The 17,730-nt window shown below is 39.3% G+C and overlaps 1 protein-coding gene across 4 annotated transcripts in view; it reads left to right on the forward strand.

Moving 5' to 3' along the window:
* Positions 1-3,061: 3,061 nt before the first annotated feature.
* Positions 3,062-17,730, forward strand: part of ANO10 (anoctamin 10) — a 129,803-nt gene continuing 115,134 nt past the window's right edge. For 2 of the 4 annotated variants that reach the window (XM_083870695.1, XM_083870697.1), the window contains exons 1-9: positions 3,062-3,113; positions 5,855-5,947; positions 6,094-6,267; positions 7,301-7,483; positions 8,917-9,051; positions 10,564-10,683; positions 12,615-13,184; positions 15,552-15,607; positions 17,077-17,151. In XM_083870695.1, the coding sequence (XP_083726821.1) occupies positions 5,896-5,947; positions 6,094-6,267; positions 7,301-7,483; positions 8,917-9,051; positions 10,564-10,683; positions 12,615-13,184; positions 15,552-15,607; positions 17,077-17,151 (1,365 nt within the window). In that variant the 5' untranslated portion in view covers positions 3,062-3,113; positions 5,855-5,895. Of the gene's footprint in view, positions 3,114-4,640; positions 5,171-5,854; positions 5,948-6,093; positions 6,268-7,300; positions 7,484-8,916; positions 9,052-10,563; positions 10,684-12,614; positions 13,185-15,551; positions 15,608-17,076; positions 17,152-17,730 lie in introns of those variants that run through there. The other 2 variants (XM_083870696.1, XM_083870698.1) reach the window with 2 other exon arrangements.

Raw genomic sequence — 17,730 nt, forward strand, 5'->3', positions numbered from 1 at the left:
GATATTTTGCTGTTAGTTGCTCCTTACTGATATGACAACACAGTGTTCCAGTATGGCGCAAAACCCAGGTAAAGGTAAATCTTAGGAGAATGATTGCTATTATATATGACTTCAGATAAGAATCAGTATTAATCTCATTATGTGCCTATGTGAAGTATGGTTGTCATACTGTACATACATCTACATGCATTTGAATTAATGAAGATTGCTGTATGGAAAGGTGCTTTCCTTTATCTTTAACCTTTATCTGAGTTTATTTAAATCACTGAAAGAGAACAAAGCAAAACAAACCAAAAGTGGGTGATTCTCTATGGATCTGGAAAAGTCAATGGACTTTGCAATGGATCTGATGAATGCCAGAGTTGGCTGAAGTGTGGGGCAGAGCCTTAGATCTCACAATGTGGGTACAGGGAGAAGGAAATGATAATTGTGGACTGGGAGTCAGATCTCACCCTTTTAATGGCAGTGAGATGCTGGAGGGTCTCAGCTAGCCATTGAACTATACCCAAAATATGGCTGAAGTTTCAACCAGGAGTAAAAGCCAGTTTCACTTTGCAGTAAGCTAATGGGTTCTTAATTTAGTTCAGTACTGTGGTAGTCATTAGTCCCGGGAGAAGAGTGTTAACCACAGAATAAAAATAAATCTTCTCTAGAAATTTTCATGGATTCTTCTTTTGTCTCTCTTTTTTCCCCTTTTTCTTCCTGCCTTACCACAGCTCATCCATCCTACTATGTCTGCAGTCTGCATGGTGCCTGACAGAGACAGACCATGAAAATGCTATAATCAGCTAGCAGGATCACAAGGCTGGCTATCACTAACAGATACAAGCTTGGGATTTATATTTAGCTACAGTGCTAGTGCAGTTTGCAATTTAGGATGGGCATACCTGATTCATCTTTAAATTAGCTAATCCTTTTAAGAACAAATTTCTAGCTTCTACAGCAGTGTGATTGGCACAAAGTAATTTACTTTTTGCCATCATGGTGAGACCGTTTCCACTGTGCCAGCAATGTATGTATGTGTAGATTACTTTGTAGACACATCCACCATCTATTTATGAATCCTATTTTTCTCTTGTGAATACAGCATTTTGTGCTGTTATGCATGGCTAGCAAAATGTGAACTTTCTAGAGAGAAACTGAGAGTGTAGCAGTAAAGGATTCATTGCATAGCAAGAATGTGACACCTAGTGGATACACGACATTGAGGAAATGTGACAGTCTCATCAAGCAATATTGCCATAAGATGACCCTGTCCAATAGAAAAATTAATTTGGTAGCAGAAAAGAGATTGATTTTGAATGACTATTTGCATGGGCCAAAGTAATTGGATAATGTCAAGTCCCCACTGAAAACTCATAAATGTAGGAGGTGTCAGAGACAGTTTTAAGAGAATTGTTTATAAACTACTAGAAGACTGAAGATGTCAGGCCAAGAAGGCCAGAGGCCCAAAGCCCATGAAGACATTGTGGATATTCATGAGACACATCATAACTGAAAACATCCAACCAGGTCTAAACCCCTCTTTTTTGTTAAACCCACCTCTCTGTTACTGCCATGCTACTTCTTCAGGACGTGAGAGTTTTCACAGCAGGTGATGCTCAGGGATGAATAACTATATGGTGAGGCCACTGGAAGCTGGACAAGACTAAAACACTGTTTGGGAAGTCTGACATTCTGCCCAAACTACATGATACAGATGGTGTCTGTCTTCTCTTCTCCATTGTGGTCTCTAGTACCTAAACTTCAAGTATTCACATATCCCCATTTTTCATGGTGCCCTAGACCCTCACTGCTTCAGTGGCTATAAATACTAGAAAAATTCATCACCAAAAGCTAGTGTTTTATACTCGCTACCAAACACAAATCCAAATTTCATCACAAAATTTATATACAAATATCTCTATTTATTTCAAAATATGCTGAAAAGTCTTCCCCAAGCCCCACAGGGGAGCTTGCTTTGCTGGCCATATCCTTTGCCTGCCATCACTGCTTTACAGTCACACTTCTCATTTCCTAGCTACAAATGGATGCTTGGAACTATATTCTCTACAAAAGTCTTGGTATCAAAATGCAAAAATGTTCTTTTTTCTTGTAGAAAACAATGTTTGGAAAAAAACTGACCCAGCTGAAGTGCAGGATTTTTATAACTAAAGGTTTGGGTCACGTCCGGAGAAGGACATGAGCCAGCAGTGTGCCCAGGTGGCGAGGAAGGCCAACAGCATCCTGACATTTATCAGGAATAGTGTGGCTATCAGGACTGAGGAACTGATTGTTCCTCTGTACTTAACACAGGTGAGGCCACACCTGGAGTGCTGTGCCCAGTTCTGGCCCCTCAGCTCAGGAAGGACATTGAGGTGCTGCAGTGAGGCCAGAGAAGGGCAATAGAGCTGGTGAAGGGTCTGGAGCACAAGTCCTGTGAGGAGCACTGAGGGAGCTGTGGGGTGTTTGGCCTGGACAAGAGGAGGCTCAGGGGTGACCTTATCACTCTCTATAAGCACCTGAAAGGAGGGTGTAGTCAGGCAAAGGTTGCCTCCTTGCTCCAGGAAACCAGTGCAGGACAAGAGGACATAGTCTCAAGCTGTGCCAGGGGAGGTTTAGGTTGGACATCGGGAGGAATTTCTTCACAGAAAAGATGAATAAATATTGGAACGGACTGTCCAAGGTGTCGGTGGGGCCGCTGTCCCTGGAGGTGTTTGAGGGAAGCCTGGACGTGGCACTCAGGGCCGTGGGGTGGTTGGCACAGCGCTGTCAGTCACGGGTTGGACTCGATGGCCTTAGGAGTCTTTTCCAACCTAATTGATTCTGTGCTTCTGTGACAGGAGGCAGCATGGGCAGCAAAAGGGGGGAATAAACAGGATGAAGCGAGAGCTGGCGGTCAATACGAGCGCGGCTGAGGCACCGACACTGGAGCGTTCGGGAAGGCCGCAGGAGGGCCGGGCAGGCCGGGGCCGGGCAGGCCGGGCGGGGCGTGGCGGCGGCAGCGGCGGGCGGGGTCTCGCTGGGCCGGCCCGGGGCCCGTCCTGGCAGCGCCCGGTGCCTGCGGCCGCCTCCGCCTCGCCCGGCCCTGCCCTGCCCTGCCCTGCCCTGCGGATGTGGAGCCGGCACCGGCGGTGAGTGGGGAGCGGGACCCGGCGGGAAGGGGCTCTCGCTGCCTGCGCCGCCGCCAGGGGAGGAGCCTCCGCCCTTCCCGCCCACCCCGGCGCGGCGCGGAGCCAGTGCCGAGCCCGGGCGGCCGTGACACCCCCGGCGCTTCCCCCGCCGCCCCGGCAGCGCTCGGGGGGTGTTGGCGGCGGGCGGCCCCTCTGGGCTGCGGGCGGCCCTTTTGGGCTGCGGGCGGAGGGGCAGCGGCGGGGGGCGAGCGCGGCCGGGCCGGGCAGGGGCAGGCAGTGAGTCACCGGCCGGGCTGCTCTTCTCCCCGGTATTTCGGTTCCTAAAAAAGGAGAGCGAGGCGCAGCCCGGCAGGGGGAAGGAGCCGTGATGGGCCGCCTTAGAGCGGGCACGGCCCGGACGTTGCGGCTCCGGGCTGGGCGGTGAGCCCGGCATCGGCCCGCAGTGCACCGACACGGCCGGGAAAAGGGCTGCAGCTCCTCCTGCCCTGAGCTGACTGGGTGGGCCTTGGTCATGCGTGGGAGTCGCTGGTCCCAAAGGTCTTTTCCCACCTAATGAATTGTGACCGCCGCCCAGCTGTTCCATGGGAGCGGGAGCTCGGGGGTTTGAGGGTCTTTCTGGGTTGTTGCCTGTGGCACACTGTCACTGCCCTGGGTCTGCCACTAGTTACACCGTGTGTAGGATTAGAGAGCCCAAATAACCTCCCAAATTACCTCCCACGAGGTCTGTGCTGGGCGTTGGACAGAGCCTGTTAGAGAAACACGCTTTGAAATCACACAGGCATGATTTGGAGGAGCGCTTCAGCTCTGTTGTAGTTTTCTGTAGTAATAAGCCTGAAAACAACAAACTGGAAGAGACCAGTTTTGAGTTAGATATTGGGAAGGAATTCTTTACTGTGAAGGTGGTGAGGCACAGGTGGCCCAGAGAAGCTGTGGGTGCCCCATCCCTGGCAGTGCTCAAGGCCAGGCTGGATGGGGCTCTGAGCAACCTGGGCTAGTGGAAGGTGTTTCTGCCCATGGCAGGGGAATTGGAACTTGGTGATCTTTAAAGTACCCCCAAACCAAACCATTCTTTGATTCTGTGATGTGACATGTGATACAGTCACCATGCCAAGGACAATGATTCTGAATAAATGATAGGAGCCAAGTTCACTGAGTAGCACACTGTTTATTTAAAAGGCTGTTTTTAGGAGATAACTGTTCTGCTAAGCAATATTCTTAACCAGTAGGTATTATTTAGTGCTTTTCATTTTTAGAATTCTTTAGAAATGGCAATATACGCGATGTGTCAGGCATAATTTTAGCAACCCCCTGATTATGGATAGTGATGCATTAAGGTGCAGTGACTTGTCAAGACAGTGTAGTTAGTCACTGACAAGCTCAGTTACAGTGCTGCATCCCTGATTACGTTTTTTTCTGTCTGGTTCATTCTGTTTGTGCAGATGCACATCTGAATTTTTTTTTTTTTTAAATATTAATCCATTGCAAGTGAAACAACAAAAACCCCATTGAAATTTGGCTTGAAAGCTTTTTTTTTGTAAGTTGAAATTGACACGTTGAATAGACTTGTTTATTATGATATGCATATGTTTAGAGTATCACTGTATTTTGTAGGATAATTTATATGAAATACTGGAGACTGATTTGTCCTTGAATCACAGAAGTATAATTGTCATAAAAGCTGAACTGCATCCTTAGATAAACTTCCTTAGAAATCAGTATTGTAACAGGAGTGGGCACCAAACCTTCTCCTCACTTTTAAATTTAGTAAATTAAATCTGTAATAGTGGTGGTTTTTTTGTTTGTTTGTTTGGTTTTTGTTTGTTTGTTTGTTTTTGTTTTTTCTAATGGAGTAGGTTAGTTACCAGATTTATTGTTTTCTACCAAAATCTCTAAGCTGCTTTATGAAGCATGATACAGTGATATCTGTAGAATAATGTATATAAAATTTGTTAACAAGATGAAAGAGAAGTGGCTGGGGTTGTTCAGCCTGAAGGAAAGAAGGCTGAGAGGAGACCTTGTCACTCTTTACAGCTACCTGAAAAAGAAGTTGGTGCAAGGTGGGAGTTTGCCAAGTAACAAGTGATAAAACAAGAGAAAATGGCTTCAAGTTGTGCTGTTAAAATTCTATGAAAAATTTCATCCTGGGAAGGGTTGCCAGGCTGTCCAGGGAAATGGTTGAATCACCATCCCAGGAGGTATTTAAAAGCTCTGTAGATGTGACTCTTGGGGACATTGTTTAGTGCTGGACTTGGAAGTTCTGCATTAATCAGTCTTGAAGGCCTTTTCCAGGCTAGATGGGTCTGTGAGTCTATAAAGGCCTGCTTAGATAATTTGGATTATTAATACATAACGTTGTGCTGTCAGTGCTTTACAGCTGGACTTTGTCACAGAGCACTTGGTTTATAGGTTCCAAAAAGTCATTTCAGTTCTTTGAGTTTAATTTGCCTATCAGTATGATAGGTATCTTACCTACCCAAGGTGATGTAAGTTTTCTTTGGTGTGGTTAAAGCTTCACAAGATTAACTGAGAAGGTTCTTCCTTAGAATGCGTTTGCACACTCAGACCATGAGAAGCTTACTGATTTTTAAATGCCTGTTTGACTGAGTTTCTGTCAATGTTTTCATTTGCTGGCAAATAGACTCAGAAGTTGCAGGCTGTTGTTTTTGAGGATAGTTTCATGTTATTGATTTATTTTAATTTATTTATTTGCTTTCCTCTCATTACTGCTTTGCTATACACAGCACCATCAGTTTTCCTACCTAAAGAGTAGGACTTAGATGCCATGGGAGATCTTGGGAGTAGCATCTTGACAGTTGCAGAGATTACTCAACCTGGTATTAGTAAGTGCACACCTCTGCCTTTGATAAGCACAGCCTTGTGTAAGTCACTACAGTAAAGTTTTCTGTTTTTTAGATTTGTAAAATATCTTTTTTGTAAGATATCTTTTAGCACTTTCATTTTCTTTTGGTTTTGTACTTAGCAAGCTCTCAAGAAATGGCAGAAGAAAAGGAAAAGTTGGTGGAAAGCTGGTCTTTCTTGGATACTGTTGAGTCTAACTTCAGGCCCCTGGTAGTAATTGAACTTGCAAAAGGCACCAAAGAAGAAACCATAGAATGGCTGACGAAACGAATTGTGGATAAAAAGGCAAATGGAGGTGAGTGCAGTATCATCTTCTGTAGCACTTTGAAATAAAATTGGCTGTCACCATAATACGAGGACATACAGAAAATCAGTTTTCAGGGAATTTGTAATATAATGATTGTTTGCCAGTCTCATTTAGTTTTGCATTTTTGAACCCACTTAATCCTTTTATTAAGGAAAACAGTAGCTTAAGGTGAAATCCCAGTTGAACTCTAATATTCTTCCATTTTTTGCACTGAAGCCCTGATAACCTACATTTCAATGTAGTTTTGATGTCAGTTTTTATAGCAGTTGTCTGTACATGTTTCCCCTGTTGCTTACAGAAACATGGTAAGCCTTGCCTAAATGAAGACACCTTCACATCCTGTCCATAAGCCTTTGTACTGTGTTGTAGAACAAAATTAAGTTAGCAGAAAGCAATTTAATCTTGATAACTTCATGTTGGATTTTGTTTATATTTTTTGTTAGCATGTAGGGTCTTACAAAGACAATATTTTATTATTCATTTTGATATGCTTCTGGGAATTGAAGTTAGGCTAATTTGTAATTCCTTGGATTTTTTTAAAAACTTTTTTTTTTAAAAAAAAGTTATTTGTGGCTGTTGTAGCTTGTAGCTTATGGCCAGTAATATTTCTGTGGCTGATGGATTTGTGACTAAAAACTTGCTTTCAGGCCTCTGTTAGATAAGTTAGGGATGTTTCTGCTTCAAAAACCTGGTCTCCGTAAAACCAGTGGGACTGTTTGCAGAAGCACTTCTTGCTTTTATGATGTGAACCTTAGGGGAATAGATCCAAACAGTCTCCATTGTTCCAGTTTGTTGTTGAGATGCTTCAACAGAAACAGGGCTAAATCGGGAGGTGACCCTGCAAGATTCTGAACATCCTATGTCAAATGCTATTGAAACCTTAACTCTTTGTGCCCTTAAAAAGAGATGTTTTCAGCACTCCTGTTAGCTAGGGCCAGCATATTGGATGTTAAAATGCTAGAGCTTTTAGACTTAATTTTAATGTATTTTCTTGCTTATTTTACTTCTCTTTACTTTAAAGGTGCACAACTATTGATTAAACCACTGGTTACAGAAAATGGAGTTGAAAATATTTATCTAGTTGGAGCTACTCACTTAAGGCTGTTGCTGGGAGCTGAAACTGTAGGTTTGGTGAAGGAATGCAGTGATAACTCAATGAGGACTTTTACATACAGCAGTAGAAAAACTTTCAAACATTTTGCAGGTAAGCAGTTTAGGAATGTAGGAATCTTCGTCGTTGCAAAGTGGTGACTAAAGATTATATAAGCTATTACGCTGCTAAATCTTTTATGGTCTTTCTATTGCTTGGAATGTATCTGTGAACAGCAAGTGGAAGACCAAGCCATGAAAAAAACTCTTGTTTTTAACTATGGAAATTTAGGTCATATAATAATTTTGGTTTCTTTCACATGACTTTAATTATTTGTTTCTTTTCTTTCACGCTTTTCTATGTTCCAAATAGTCTCTTACTTGTATGAAAGATTTTTGTGGAAAATAAGACAAGAAAAAGAGTTAATAAACATGAATTTATGATTAACAATCCATATTATGAATTAATGTAGCAATTTAATTTCTGTAAGCCAGTTTTGAGGCTTATTATCTTAAAATCAGCTGGAAAAATAGAAACATTTTTCTCTGTTACATGTACACAACATAATAACAAACAATATAATAAACAATGATTAACACTACATACACATTCAGTGGGATTTGAGCATGATTAGTGGAGTAGTTCCTTTTCCTCTTTTATTTTATGGGGATGCCAACACAGGAGCACTTCCTTTTAAATGTGCTGCTTGTAGGATATTTAATGTCCCTACAGAAGCAGAACTCATTTTTTGCTCTGCAGGTAAATATTGGAGTTCCAGCTTAGTCTTGCCAATACTTTTAGTGTGCCTGTTTGAGTGATGCCTATCACCACATTTTCAATATAAAGGTTCTTGGGTCTGTCTGAAACAGTTTTTAAGTTTTGTTGTTCAGTTGCAGTTTTGCTCAACACCACTGCTGTGCAATAACTGTTGAAATGTCTTTACTTTTGTGACCTTGCTTTCCTGAAATTAGGAAGCCTTCAGAAGAGGTGTCAGTTGCAAAAGTGCCGCTTCAATTTCTTTCATGCCTTTGCATTATTAATGCAAATCTGACACAAATTCCACTGCTAACAGAATCTCTAGGATTAGCTGGATTTCCAACTGCTGTGAATATTTTTTTGGCTGTATCTCCTGGTATTTTTTCTTTTTAAAAACTCATATGTAATTTTAATTTTGTCCAGGGGCAATTGGAGAAATTGTCACCTAGAGAAGACCCTTCAGTCTATGTTGTCTTGATAGTATTTCTGGTTGTCCAGTTAAACAAATACTATACTGTTATTCTTTGTATTAGGGTTTTGTTGATATTTTAGCTTATTACTTTGATGTATTTAGGGCAATCCCTATAGTTTCTTATTCCTAGTGGGGAAATAACTTTTTTTTTATCTCAAGGAAATCTACCTCTTGTTTCCATGATGATAAATTGATGGCTTTGACATAGATTTGTTGCTGTAATTTTTTTTTTCCCAATTCTGGTAATTTTTTGTAGATGTAGCTGCCAGGATTATATTCCTGCACTGCACCATTTCATAAAACCTTCCTTTTTATTTAGATGACAATCACAATTTCCTTACAATGGCAGAATGTCAGTACATCATCAAACATGAACTTGAAAATTTGAGAGCCAAAAATGAAAAAATGATCCCTGGATATCCTCAGGCAAAACTGTACCCAGGAAAATCAATTGGTAAGTAATGTAGTTTGTTGCCTCTAACTCACTGTGTTGATGTAGGATAGTGTTTGTGGTGAAAAAATTAATTTTCCTGCCGTGAAGAGAAATCCTTCAGACATTCAAGTCTCACTATTTTTAACCAACTTTGGTTTTTTGCTGCTTCAGTTATAGGATAAAAGGCAATGGATGCACAATACGAGAAATTCTGAATAGGTATCAAAAAAGTATTTTTCTCAACAGGGTAATCAACCATTTGATCAGGGATTTAACGAGATTGTTGGTAATTGTTCTGGGAGTCTTCTAAATCCTCACTTGACAAGGCCCTGAGTGGCCCAATTTGAGCCACACCTACCTTTAGCAGGAAGCTGGACTGGATTACTTCCAGAAGACCTTCCATCCTGAGTCATTCTGTGAGGCTGAGGCTCTGGCCTTATGCTCTCTTCAGCTGGGTAGTTTTTGCACATGTTGATGTTATCTATTATTTTTAATTAGTACCAAAAGTATTTATTATTTAAGTTACATGTTTATATACTTGGATTGTCTCTGTATAAAAATACTGGAATGAGTACCACTGCTCCAGAGTTGCGAATTTCATAATAGGAAGGAAGTTTTATTTAATTTATTTGGTTTCACTGGTCTTCCTCATTGCTTCAAGAGCTTTTCCTTTTCATGGGAGAAAGAAGCAATGAGAGCTGGTGCTACCTGGAAGTATTGTTGGCAGAGATGCTACAGATTTTTAGGAGAATATATCTTAATTGTATGTCCTTTTATTAACAGTATCTTTATTCATTAGTGTTGTTCATCAGAGAAGGAAATCTGTGCATATAAGTGGTTCAAAAAATGTAGATAAATGTAGATGTCAGGCGAGTTTACGTTGGTAAATTTTTTTATATAGCTAAGATATTTTTCTAGTTTTGTCAAGCAGATGATGATGGAAAATAGTAAAATACTGTCACACTTCCAGTGCCTCCCTGTTTTTAATTTTTTTTTCTGTGGTTGTAACTTCAGAGCAGTTTCTTAATTGTTTATCCACACATGTATTGCTTTCCATAATGGAGCTAAATACGAATTGTGGAATATGTCGTTTGTTTGCAATGATGAGGTGATGTAATTTATGAATTAGTGGAAACTGATCGTTCAAATGTTTTTCTGTATCTTTCCCATAATTAATACAACGATGACTTTGTGGCTGTCCCCACAGTGCTACACGTGGCATTTCAATCCTGACCTGTAGCACTTTTTGCTATTGAAGCTACATCTGGTTATATTGCAAAGTTGTGGAGTAGCTATTATATGTAAGAAAGTTGCTCTTTATGTTCCAGTGAACAGCACAGTATTTGCTGGAATAGGTATAATTGCTCTCTAATTTTTTAATTAGCACGAGACAATTTATTTAGGATTTGAGTGCTAGACCTATTTCAAAAGAACTTTAGGCTTGCCAAATACACAGCATAACCTGTTTACTTATGTCAACATCACTGTCCTTTGAAGGAGTGCTAGGTATCTGTTTTTTCTTTTCTCTTCTAGTGAGAAGATTACTGACCAACGGTATTCTTGTTCAAATTTTTCCTCTGCATGATAGAGAAGAGTTGAAAAAGCTTAGTCACAGCTGGTATGGCCGAGTGAAAGTTGGTTATCAACCTTTAGGTATGTGAACAGCCTTTACATTGTGGTCATGCAGTGGAGTTGTGGAATTAGACCACTGCTCTTTTACTGTTTGAACAGGTTTTTCCTCTTTTAGTGTTTCCTGTGGTTCTTGACTTGCAAAATTGGTGGTTCCAGAATCTGCAGATTCAGTGTCTGTGAGTTTCCATGTAACAGAAGTCTGCACATCACAAATCCTCCCCACCCATCAGTAAAACAGGAGTGGTCCAAAGCCAAGACTGTTTTTTCAAGCTGACTCTTGACAAGCTCCCATGTATCTGGAACTCCCAAAGCTTTTTTGTGTTGTAGGTGTGTCAAAAGTGTATTTACAACTGTTTGTTTTAAATTCATTGTCTGAATGAAGATTGTATGTTGTTGGATGTCACCGTCACTTGAGTATGTTTTGGACACTGAATAATCTTAAAATGAATATAATTTTTAGTCTGGCAATGTGGAAAGTTAAGTTCTAAACTCTAAACCTGTAAACTTTATTTAAAAATAAGAAAATAAGCATTTGGGAGCTTGCCTGATTATAAATGTCTGGGTATTGCAGTTTATTGAGGTTCTTTCCTGAGCTGCAGGAAGTTAAAGATCTGTCTCGATAATGCCTGCCTCCAGAGTATTGTGTTAGGAGCCTTATTGTGTGCTGGTCTTTGTTTATGTGAGAAAGGGTTTTTTTTTTGGACTGACACTGAATCCATACAAAATTTTGAAATAAATCCCAGGAGCCTGTTAAGTATATACTAATTTAGGGATGTCTTTCATGTTGGAGTGTGAAATGATGCCAATGACCTACACTTGAATGTATTTGTTAATGAATTTTTGATTGATGGGGATGTTAGACAGAAGGATCAGCACTCTGTTTTCCTTTCCTTCCTGCTTTCAGAGACTTTTATCTGGTAGACAGTTGTGAACTTCTGCTGTAGTGTTTTGTAAGCCATAAGAATATTCTGATATTGCATGTGAGTTTTTTTTTTGTGGTGGTGTATTACTGAGGGAATGCATTGTGGTGGTGTATTTACAGTGTCAATTCAGAGGTCATACTCTATGGCTGTTTCTTTAAGCTGGTAAATACAAAACAATGGCATACAAGCAATCTGGTCACCCAAGCAGACAAAGAAAAGAGATTTCAGCATTCTAAATTGTTTGATAGGCATTTCTATATCTATTCACTTCTAGATTATATGAATAATAACCCTGTATTTTTTTTTTTTAGTAAGATAAGTGCTGTGTCTTCTTGGAGGTAATACATCTGTCATGAAATATACCCATTACTAGTGCACTTTAAGTCTCTGTAGCACCTGAGCAGACAAACTTAGTGAGTACAGCAAGTATTTAATCTATCAGTTGTCTGCTGAAGAGAGTTTATCAACCTGAGTACTCTATCTGATGTGTTTAAGATTTAAGGTTTTGATACACCTGTCTATCTATTCCTTTAGTTCCTTGAGGTTTAGCACAATTAGCCCTTTTTCTCTGAGCAAGCTGAAGCAATTTTTTTTCCCAGGAGTACATAGGCCAGTGGGAATTTTCAGAACCTGGGTGTCACTTGCTGTTAAAGTTTGGTTTTTATTACATCAAATGGCTTCCTTCCATGCCATACATTGATCAATTCTGTTTTCAAGAATGATAGTGTTTTCTCATTGATTGGGTTCTTTATTTTTTTTTTCTTCCCCTTTTGTCTGGATATCTGTTTGACTTCCTTGCCATCTGAATGGTATGTTTATGTGGGTACATATATAACATTAAAAAAACCCCTCAGATAACAATCTGACTTTTTGTAATGATGGTGAAGGAAGAAAGAAAAAGCGATGATATTCATTAAGTTACTTAGAAGAAAAAAGTTCTGACTAATGGAAAGTTGTAAGTTTGTATGAGCTCATGTTTGATATTGTGCTGACATCTCTGTTAAGTGTAGTCTTAATTTCTTTCTGCAGATGACATACGCTGCTACTTTGGTGAAACCATTGCTCTCTACTTTGGCTTCTTAGAATACTTCACATTTGCTCTGATTCCAATGGCTGTCATTGGGATTCCTTATTACGTGTTTGCGTGGGAAGACTACGACAAATACGTGATGTTTGCCACGTTCAATCTGCTGTGGTCCACGGTGATCCTGGAGGTTTGGAAGCGGATGTGCGCCGTCCTGACGTACCGCTGGGGCACGCTGCTGATGAAACGACAGTTTGAAGAGCCAAGACCAGGCTTCCATGGCGTGCTGGGGATCAATCCTGTCACTGGGAGGGAGGAGCCAGTGTACTCAAGTTTTAAGAGACAATTACGAATTTACCTGGTGTCCTTACCATTTGTGTGCCTTTGCCTCTACTTCTCACTGTACGTGATGATGATTTACTTTGACTTGGAGCAGTGGGCTCTGGATTATCATGAAGAGCATGAGTCTAACTTCAGCAGCTTGATGCTGTACGTGCCCAGTATCATCTATGCCGTTGTGATTGAAATTATGAACCGTATTTATCGGTATGCTGCTGAATTCTTAACATCGTGGGGTAAGAAAGTTGTTCATTCTTCGTCTTTCAATTTAGAATCCTACATATTTAATATTTGCTTCTTTGTAGAATACATTACTGTGAGCTCTTGTTCAACAGAATGCTAAAGAGATTTCCTAAAGTAGGTTCTTGCTGTGGGGTAAAAGAGATGGCCATTTTAACTTCTTATATTTTGAGTGTTCTGAGATTGCAGTTTCATATTTGGTTTAATTTGGTCTGACATGCTATTAGAAGGGGCGATTCTGCCTTCCCCCTGAGCCTCTCTCTGTCTTTGGTGCACAAGTTCCCCTTCCCTGATTTAGCTCTTTGTCTGGCTGTCTCAGCCATAGTGCTGGCAAAAGGGGTGGGGAGAAAACATGAGGATAAGAGCTCAGTGGTGTGTGGATGGCAGGAAGGATTGTCCTGGCAAATTGCACCTACAACCTGGGTTTGCTTACTGTGCTTTAGTCTACTGTACATCAGTGCTGAGGGCAGAGGCACTGAGATAACGGAACCAAATCTAAGCCCACTCTAAATATCAGAACAGTGTTTATGTATGCCTCATATATAATAAAGACTGGGATTCCACATCCCAATCAAAATGTGCTTTTCTGGGCACTCTCAGAAGAGGAGGAATGTTATAATAGATTGCCTTTTTTTTTTTTTTTTCTTTGTGTGTGTGATTTATTTAACAGATTGGGCCTTGTGTTTTGTAACCTAACATAAGGACAGTGAAGTGCTGGTGTTCATTTTGAATTTTAGCACTTCTACAGACATGTGAAGTCACTTCCAGACAAAGTTAATAGATTAGGCTAATGGAGAATTAACTGCTTCGTGAAGCTCCATATGGCATTGATTTACAGGACAGAATCCCGATTACTAAAACTGGAGACGCAGAAAATTAACAGAAGAAAGATAAAACAAAAGGGAGATTGATGCAGAAGACAGAATAAAAAGAGGTGTTGAAGTGGGGATTGGTTATGCTTGCCAAAATGATTTGCTCAGGAAATTTAATCAGACATTCGTGATAGTAAAAGCAAGCAATTTCTTTGTTTATGACTGTTCAAGGTTTTTATTTAAATAATGATTTTTAAATTTATATCTAGGGCTCGGTTGGCTGTTTTGTTTCATTGTTTTTACTATACTGCAAGAAAAGGCATTTCTGTGAAATACCCAGTTATGTTATGTAATAGACTAAAATGTCTTTAACAGACAAGACGGGGTTTTTTTAATCCAGTCTTTTCTGGGCTTAAGCTGATGTTTCATATTCAGCAGAGGCAGTATTTATGTAACCTGCTAAACTGACAGTTTGTGCCTTTTCTGTGCTATCCAATGTGTTTCTGCTGCCATACTCTGAATAGGCTGAAAAGCTCATCTGGCTGTCCTATCTTCTCTCCCACCTGGCATATTTTCAGATAACATCTGACTTCAGCAGCGAAAGTGACAAAGCACGTGAAACAATCTGGCGTATTTTAAGCACCCCTCTGTCACCCATTTATCATGAAAGCTGATTGAGTAGTGAAAGCTGAAAGTAAAAATTGCAGTCACTTGAGTGCATTTTCATGTGTCAGGCTGAACTTGATGCTCCTGTGAGAGCAGAGCTCTGCTGTTTTGTCCTGAGCAAGACCCACGGGTGATGGTGTCTCCTTTCAGCCTTGTTGACACAACACATGCTAGTGTGCTGCCTTCCCAGTTACTGCTTACCCAGGGCTTTAAAGGTGCACATCTAACAAAATAGCAGAAAGAAATCAAAAATCTCCCATCCATTTCCCTTTTCTCCCTTTCAGGAAACCAGCCTTCCTGAAACATCAGGTTCTGACAGTTTATCTTGAATGAACTGAAAATCTCAATTTAGGATGAGTAATGCATCTGTTGAACTTCACGTACTGTAGTCTTGCTTTAGAGTGTAAGGTCTTACCTCAATTCCTTGGGAGATTTCTGTGAGCATTTACTGGTTTTGAATCAAATTTGGTATTGTTACTTTTCATTATATATTCCCATTAGTCTGGCATTAGTTTTCAGCCAAAGAGCAGTCGATAACTAGACACATTTTGTTAAGTCTTAAGAGCAGTGGATATTTTTTCTTTTGTAAAACAGCTCTTCAGAGTAAGAAATATATAAAAGCAGAAACTTTTGTGGTAAGAAAAATACTAGAGTTGTAGTCAAAAATATTTATGATAATACTGTAGATGAGATTAGCTTCATAGATTAAGTGAGGTATAGTACAGTATAAATTCTTTCTACCATGAAATATTGGAATAATATAAACTGCTGGATAAGTAATTTTCACGTGGAGTAAAAGTGTCTGTTCACTCTTTGGATAGCAATGTGTAGTACATGGTAGGAGCTTCTGCTGTTTACTAATTAATATTTTTGTTGGTATTTTAGAAAATCACAGGCTGGAATCTTCATATCAGAATCATTTAATTCTGAAGGTTTTAGTGGTAAGTATGTCATATAAGCAGCTTTTAAGGTGATTTTAAAAGGCAGCTTGTGCTCTGTTTTATTTGTGCTTTTCTAGTGTTACCACAGTGACCTACAGTTTTGCTCAAGGCCAAATAGTAGCACAAATATCCGAGTAAACAAGATTTCTGTTGTGGCGCAGTAACTGCTAGACTATTTTAGATGCCTCTTTTATAGTGGAGAGTTGGCTTTTTATTTGTATTGAATTGTTCTTTCGTTAGGATGCTGTATATGTAAGTTTCTGTTAATTGATGTGGTCCTGTCTTCAACTGAGAACTATTCCCTTCAGTTTTTGCACAATTTTATGATAAACCATGTTTTGAAAAGTTAATGTATTCCACCTACACTAACATTCAGACAGCCAGTCAGAGGAACCTGAAAATATCTGTCCATCAGTCTACTCCTGTGTAGTTCATAGCATATGTGGATCTATTTTATTTATCTTCTTGTTTCCTTTTGAAAAGATCATTTGAGTTTCTTCCTTTTTTATTTCCTTTGTTTCCTCTTTGTTTCCTTCACCACGTTTTTGTATGTGTATGTTTATTTGGAATTTGTTTTGTTTGGTTTTTTTTTGTTTCTTTTTGTGTTAAATCTCTGTGTTACCCATCTGTTACTGGTAACCTCTAGAGCTAAAACTCTTTTAGATATCACTTATAGTTTTGTCTCCTCCTGTAGCCTTTCTCATAAAACTCAGAACCAATTCTTTTTCCATATGGGGTATTTATACAAAATGATTTAAAAAATCATGAAATGTCAAGTGTAAGTTTCCCCCAGTTTTCATTCTCAGTCTGTGAATGGCTCTCTGCATTCCCAATATTATCTGTATTGGCCAAGAGCTCCAAAACAGGAGTTGCAGCACTTACAGCAAGTAGGAAACTTCAGAGTTTGATTAAATACTGTGATTATGTCTCATTTTAGAAGTAGGGAATATTTGTCTTGGCCATAAAACTTTTTGAAGTGATTAAACATAAACTGCAACTGACATATATATATATATATATATATATATATAAACATTTTTAGAGATTGAGAGACATACCACCCAACATGAATATTTTGACAAAGTATTACTTGAAAAAAAAAATCACTACTCTAAATGAAGATCAGTTTATTGATCTAATCCCTTTTCTAATGTTATCTGGAGAAATTGCCAAAAAATGAAACTTAAGTAGAAGGTGATGTGTTTTTAATGTTGACATTTCATAATTGAGTTGTAGCTCTCTGTCCACTTTGCTTTAGGAAAGCATTAAGCTTGTTTGGGGAAAAACTGAGTCAGACCAATATTGAAAATGTGCTTTTTCTGACCTAAGGTTTAAAAATGGTAAAGAAAATTTTGATGGGCAGTTTACATCTTCATGGAAGCCATTTAATCAAGACAGCTGTTAAGTTAGATGATATTCTGCATCTGAACTTTTGCTCAAGTACTAAACCCAAATATTTTTCTTTGCAGTTCAACTTCTTAAATTGTTTTGCATCTCTTTTCTACATTGCCTTTGTGTTGTTTGATATGAAGCTTTTGAGGCAGGTGAGTTCCAAGAGCATCTTAAGAATGTTGATGAATCTAGGATAATAAAGGATTGATTGAAACAGACTTCAATAGTTAATTCTAAAACATAAACTTTGTAATTATTATATTTCACCTATATTTTCTTAGAAATGCAGCTTCTATGTTTCAGTTCCCCTAACATTATCGCAGAATCATAACAGAGTAATTCTTTCTCTCTGTATAAATGAGGAACTGTTTTCAAATAAATTTGATTATTCTCTCACACAGATGAGATTGGGAAATTTTAATTTCCTCTTTATTTCCTTTTATGTTAGAAAATGTTTTCTGTAGTGTTCTTAATGAGAGACTCTTGAGGATAGGGTCGTGATTAAGTTCGACTACAGTGAGGATCTGAGAATAAATAAAAACAAAAATAATTTGTAGTTGGTATTTTAAATCAAGTTTCATACTCAAATGCATGAAAATTTAGTATAAGGAAAATATTATTGCTCTAAACATAATAACAGTACAAGAACTTCAGCTCAAGACCTCTGTTACTCCGAAGTGATCTATAGCAAAACACTTGACATACCTATACCAGACACATTTGTGACATTT

This window comes from Zosterops lateralis, assembly GCF_965231275.1.
Source record: "Zosterops lateralis genome assembly, chromosome: 1".
NCBI lineage: Eukaryota > Metazoa > Chordata > Aves > Passeriformes > Zosteropidae > Zosterops > Zosterops lateralis.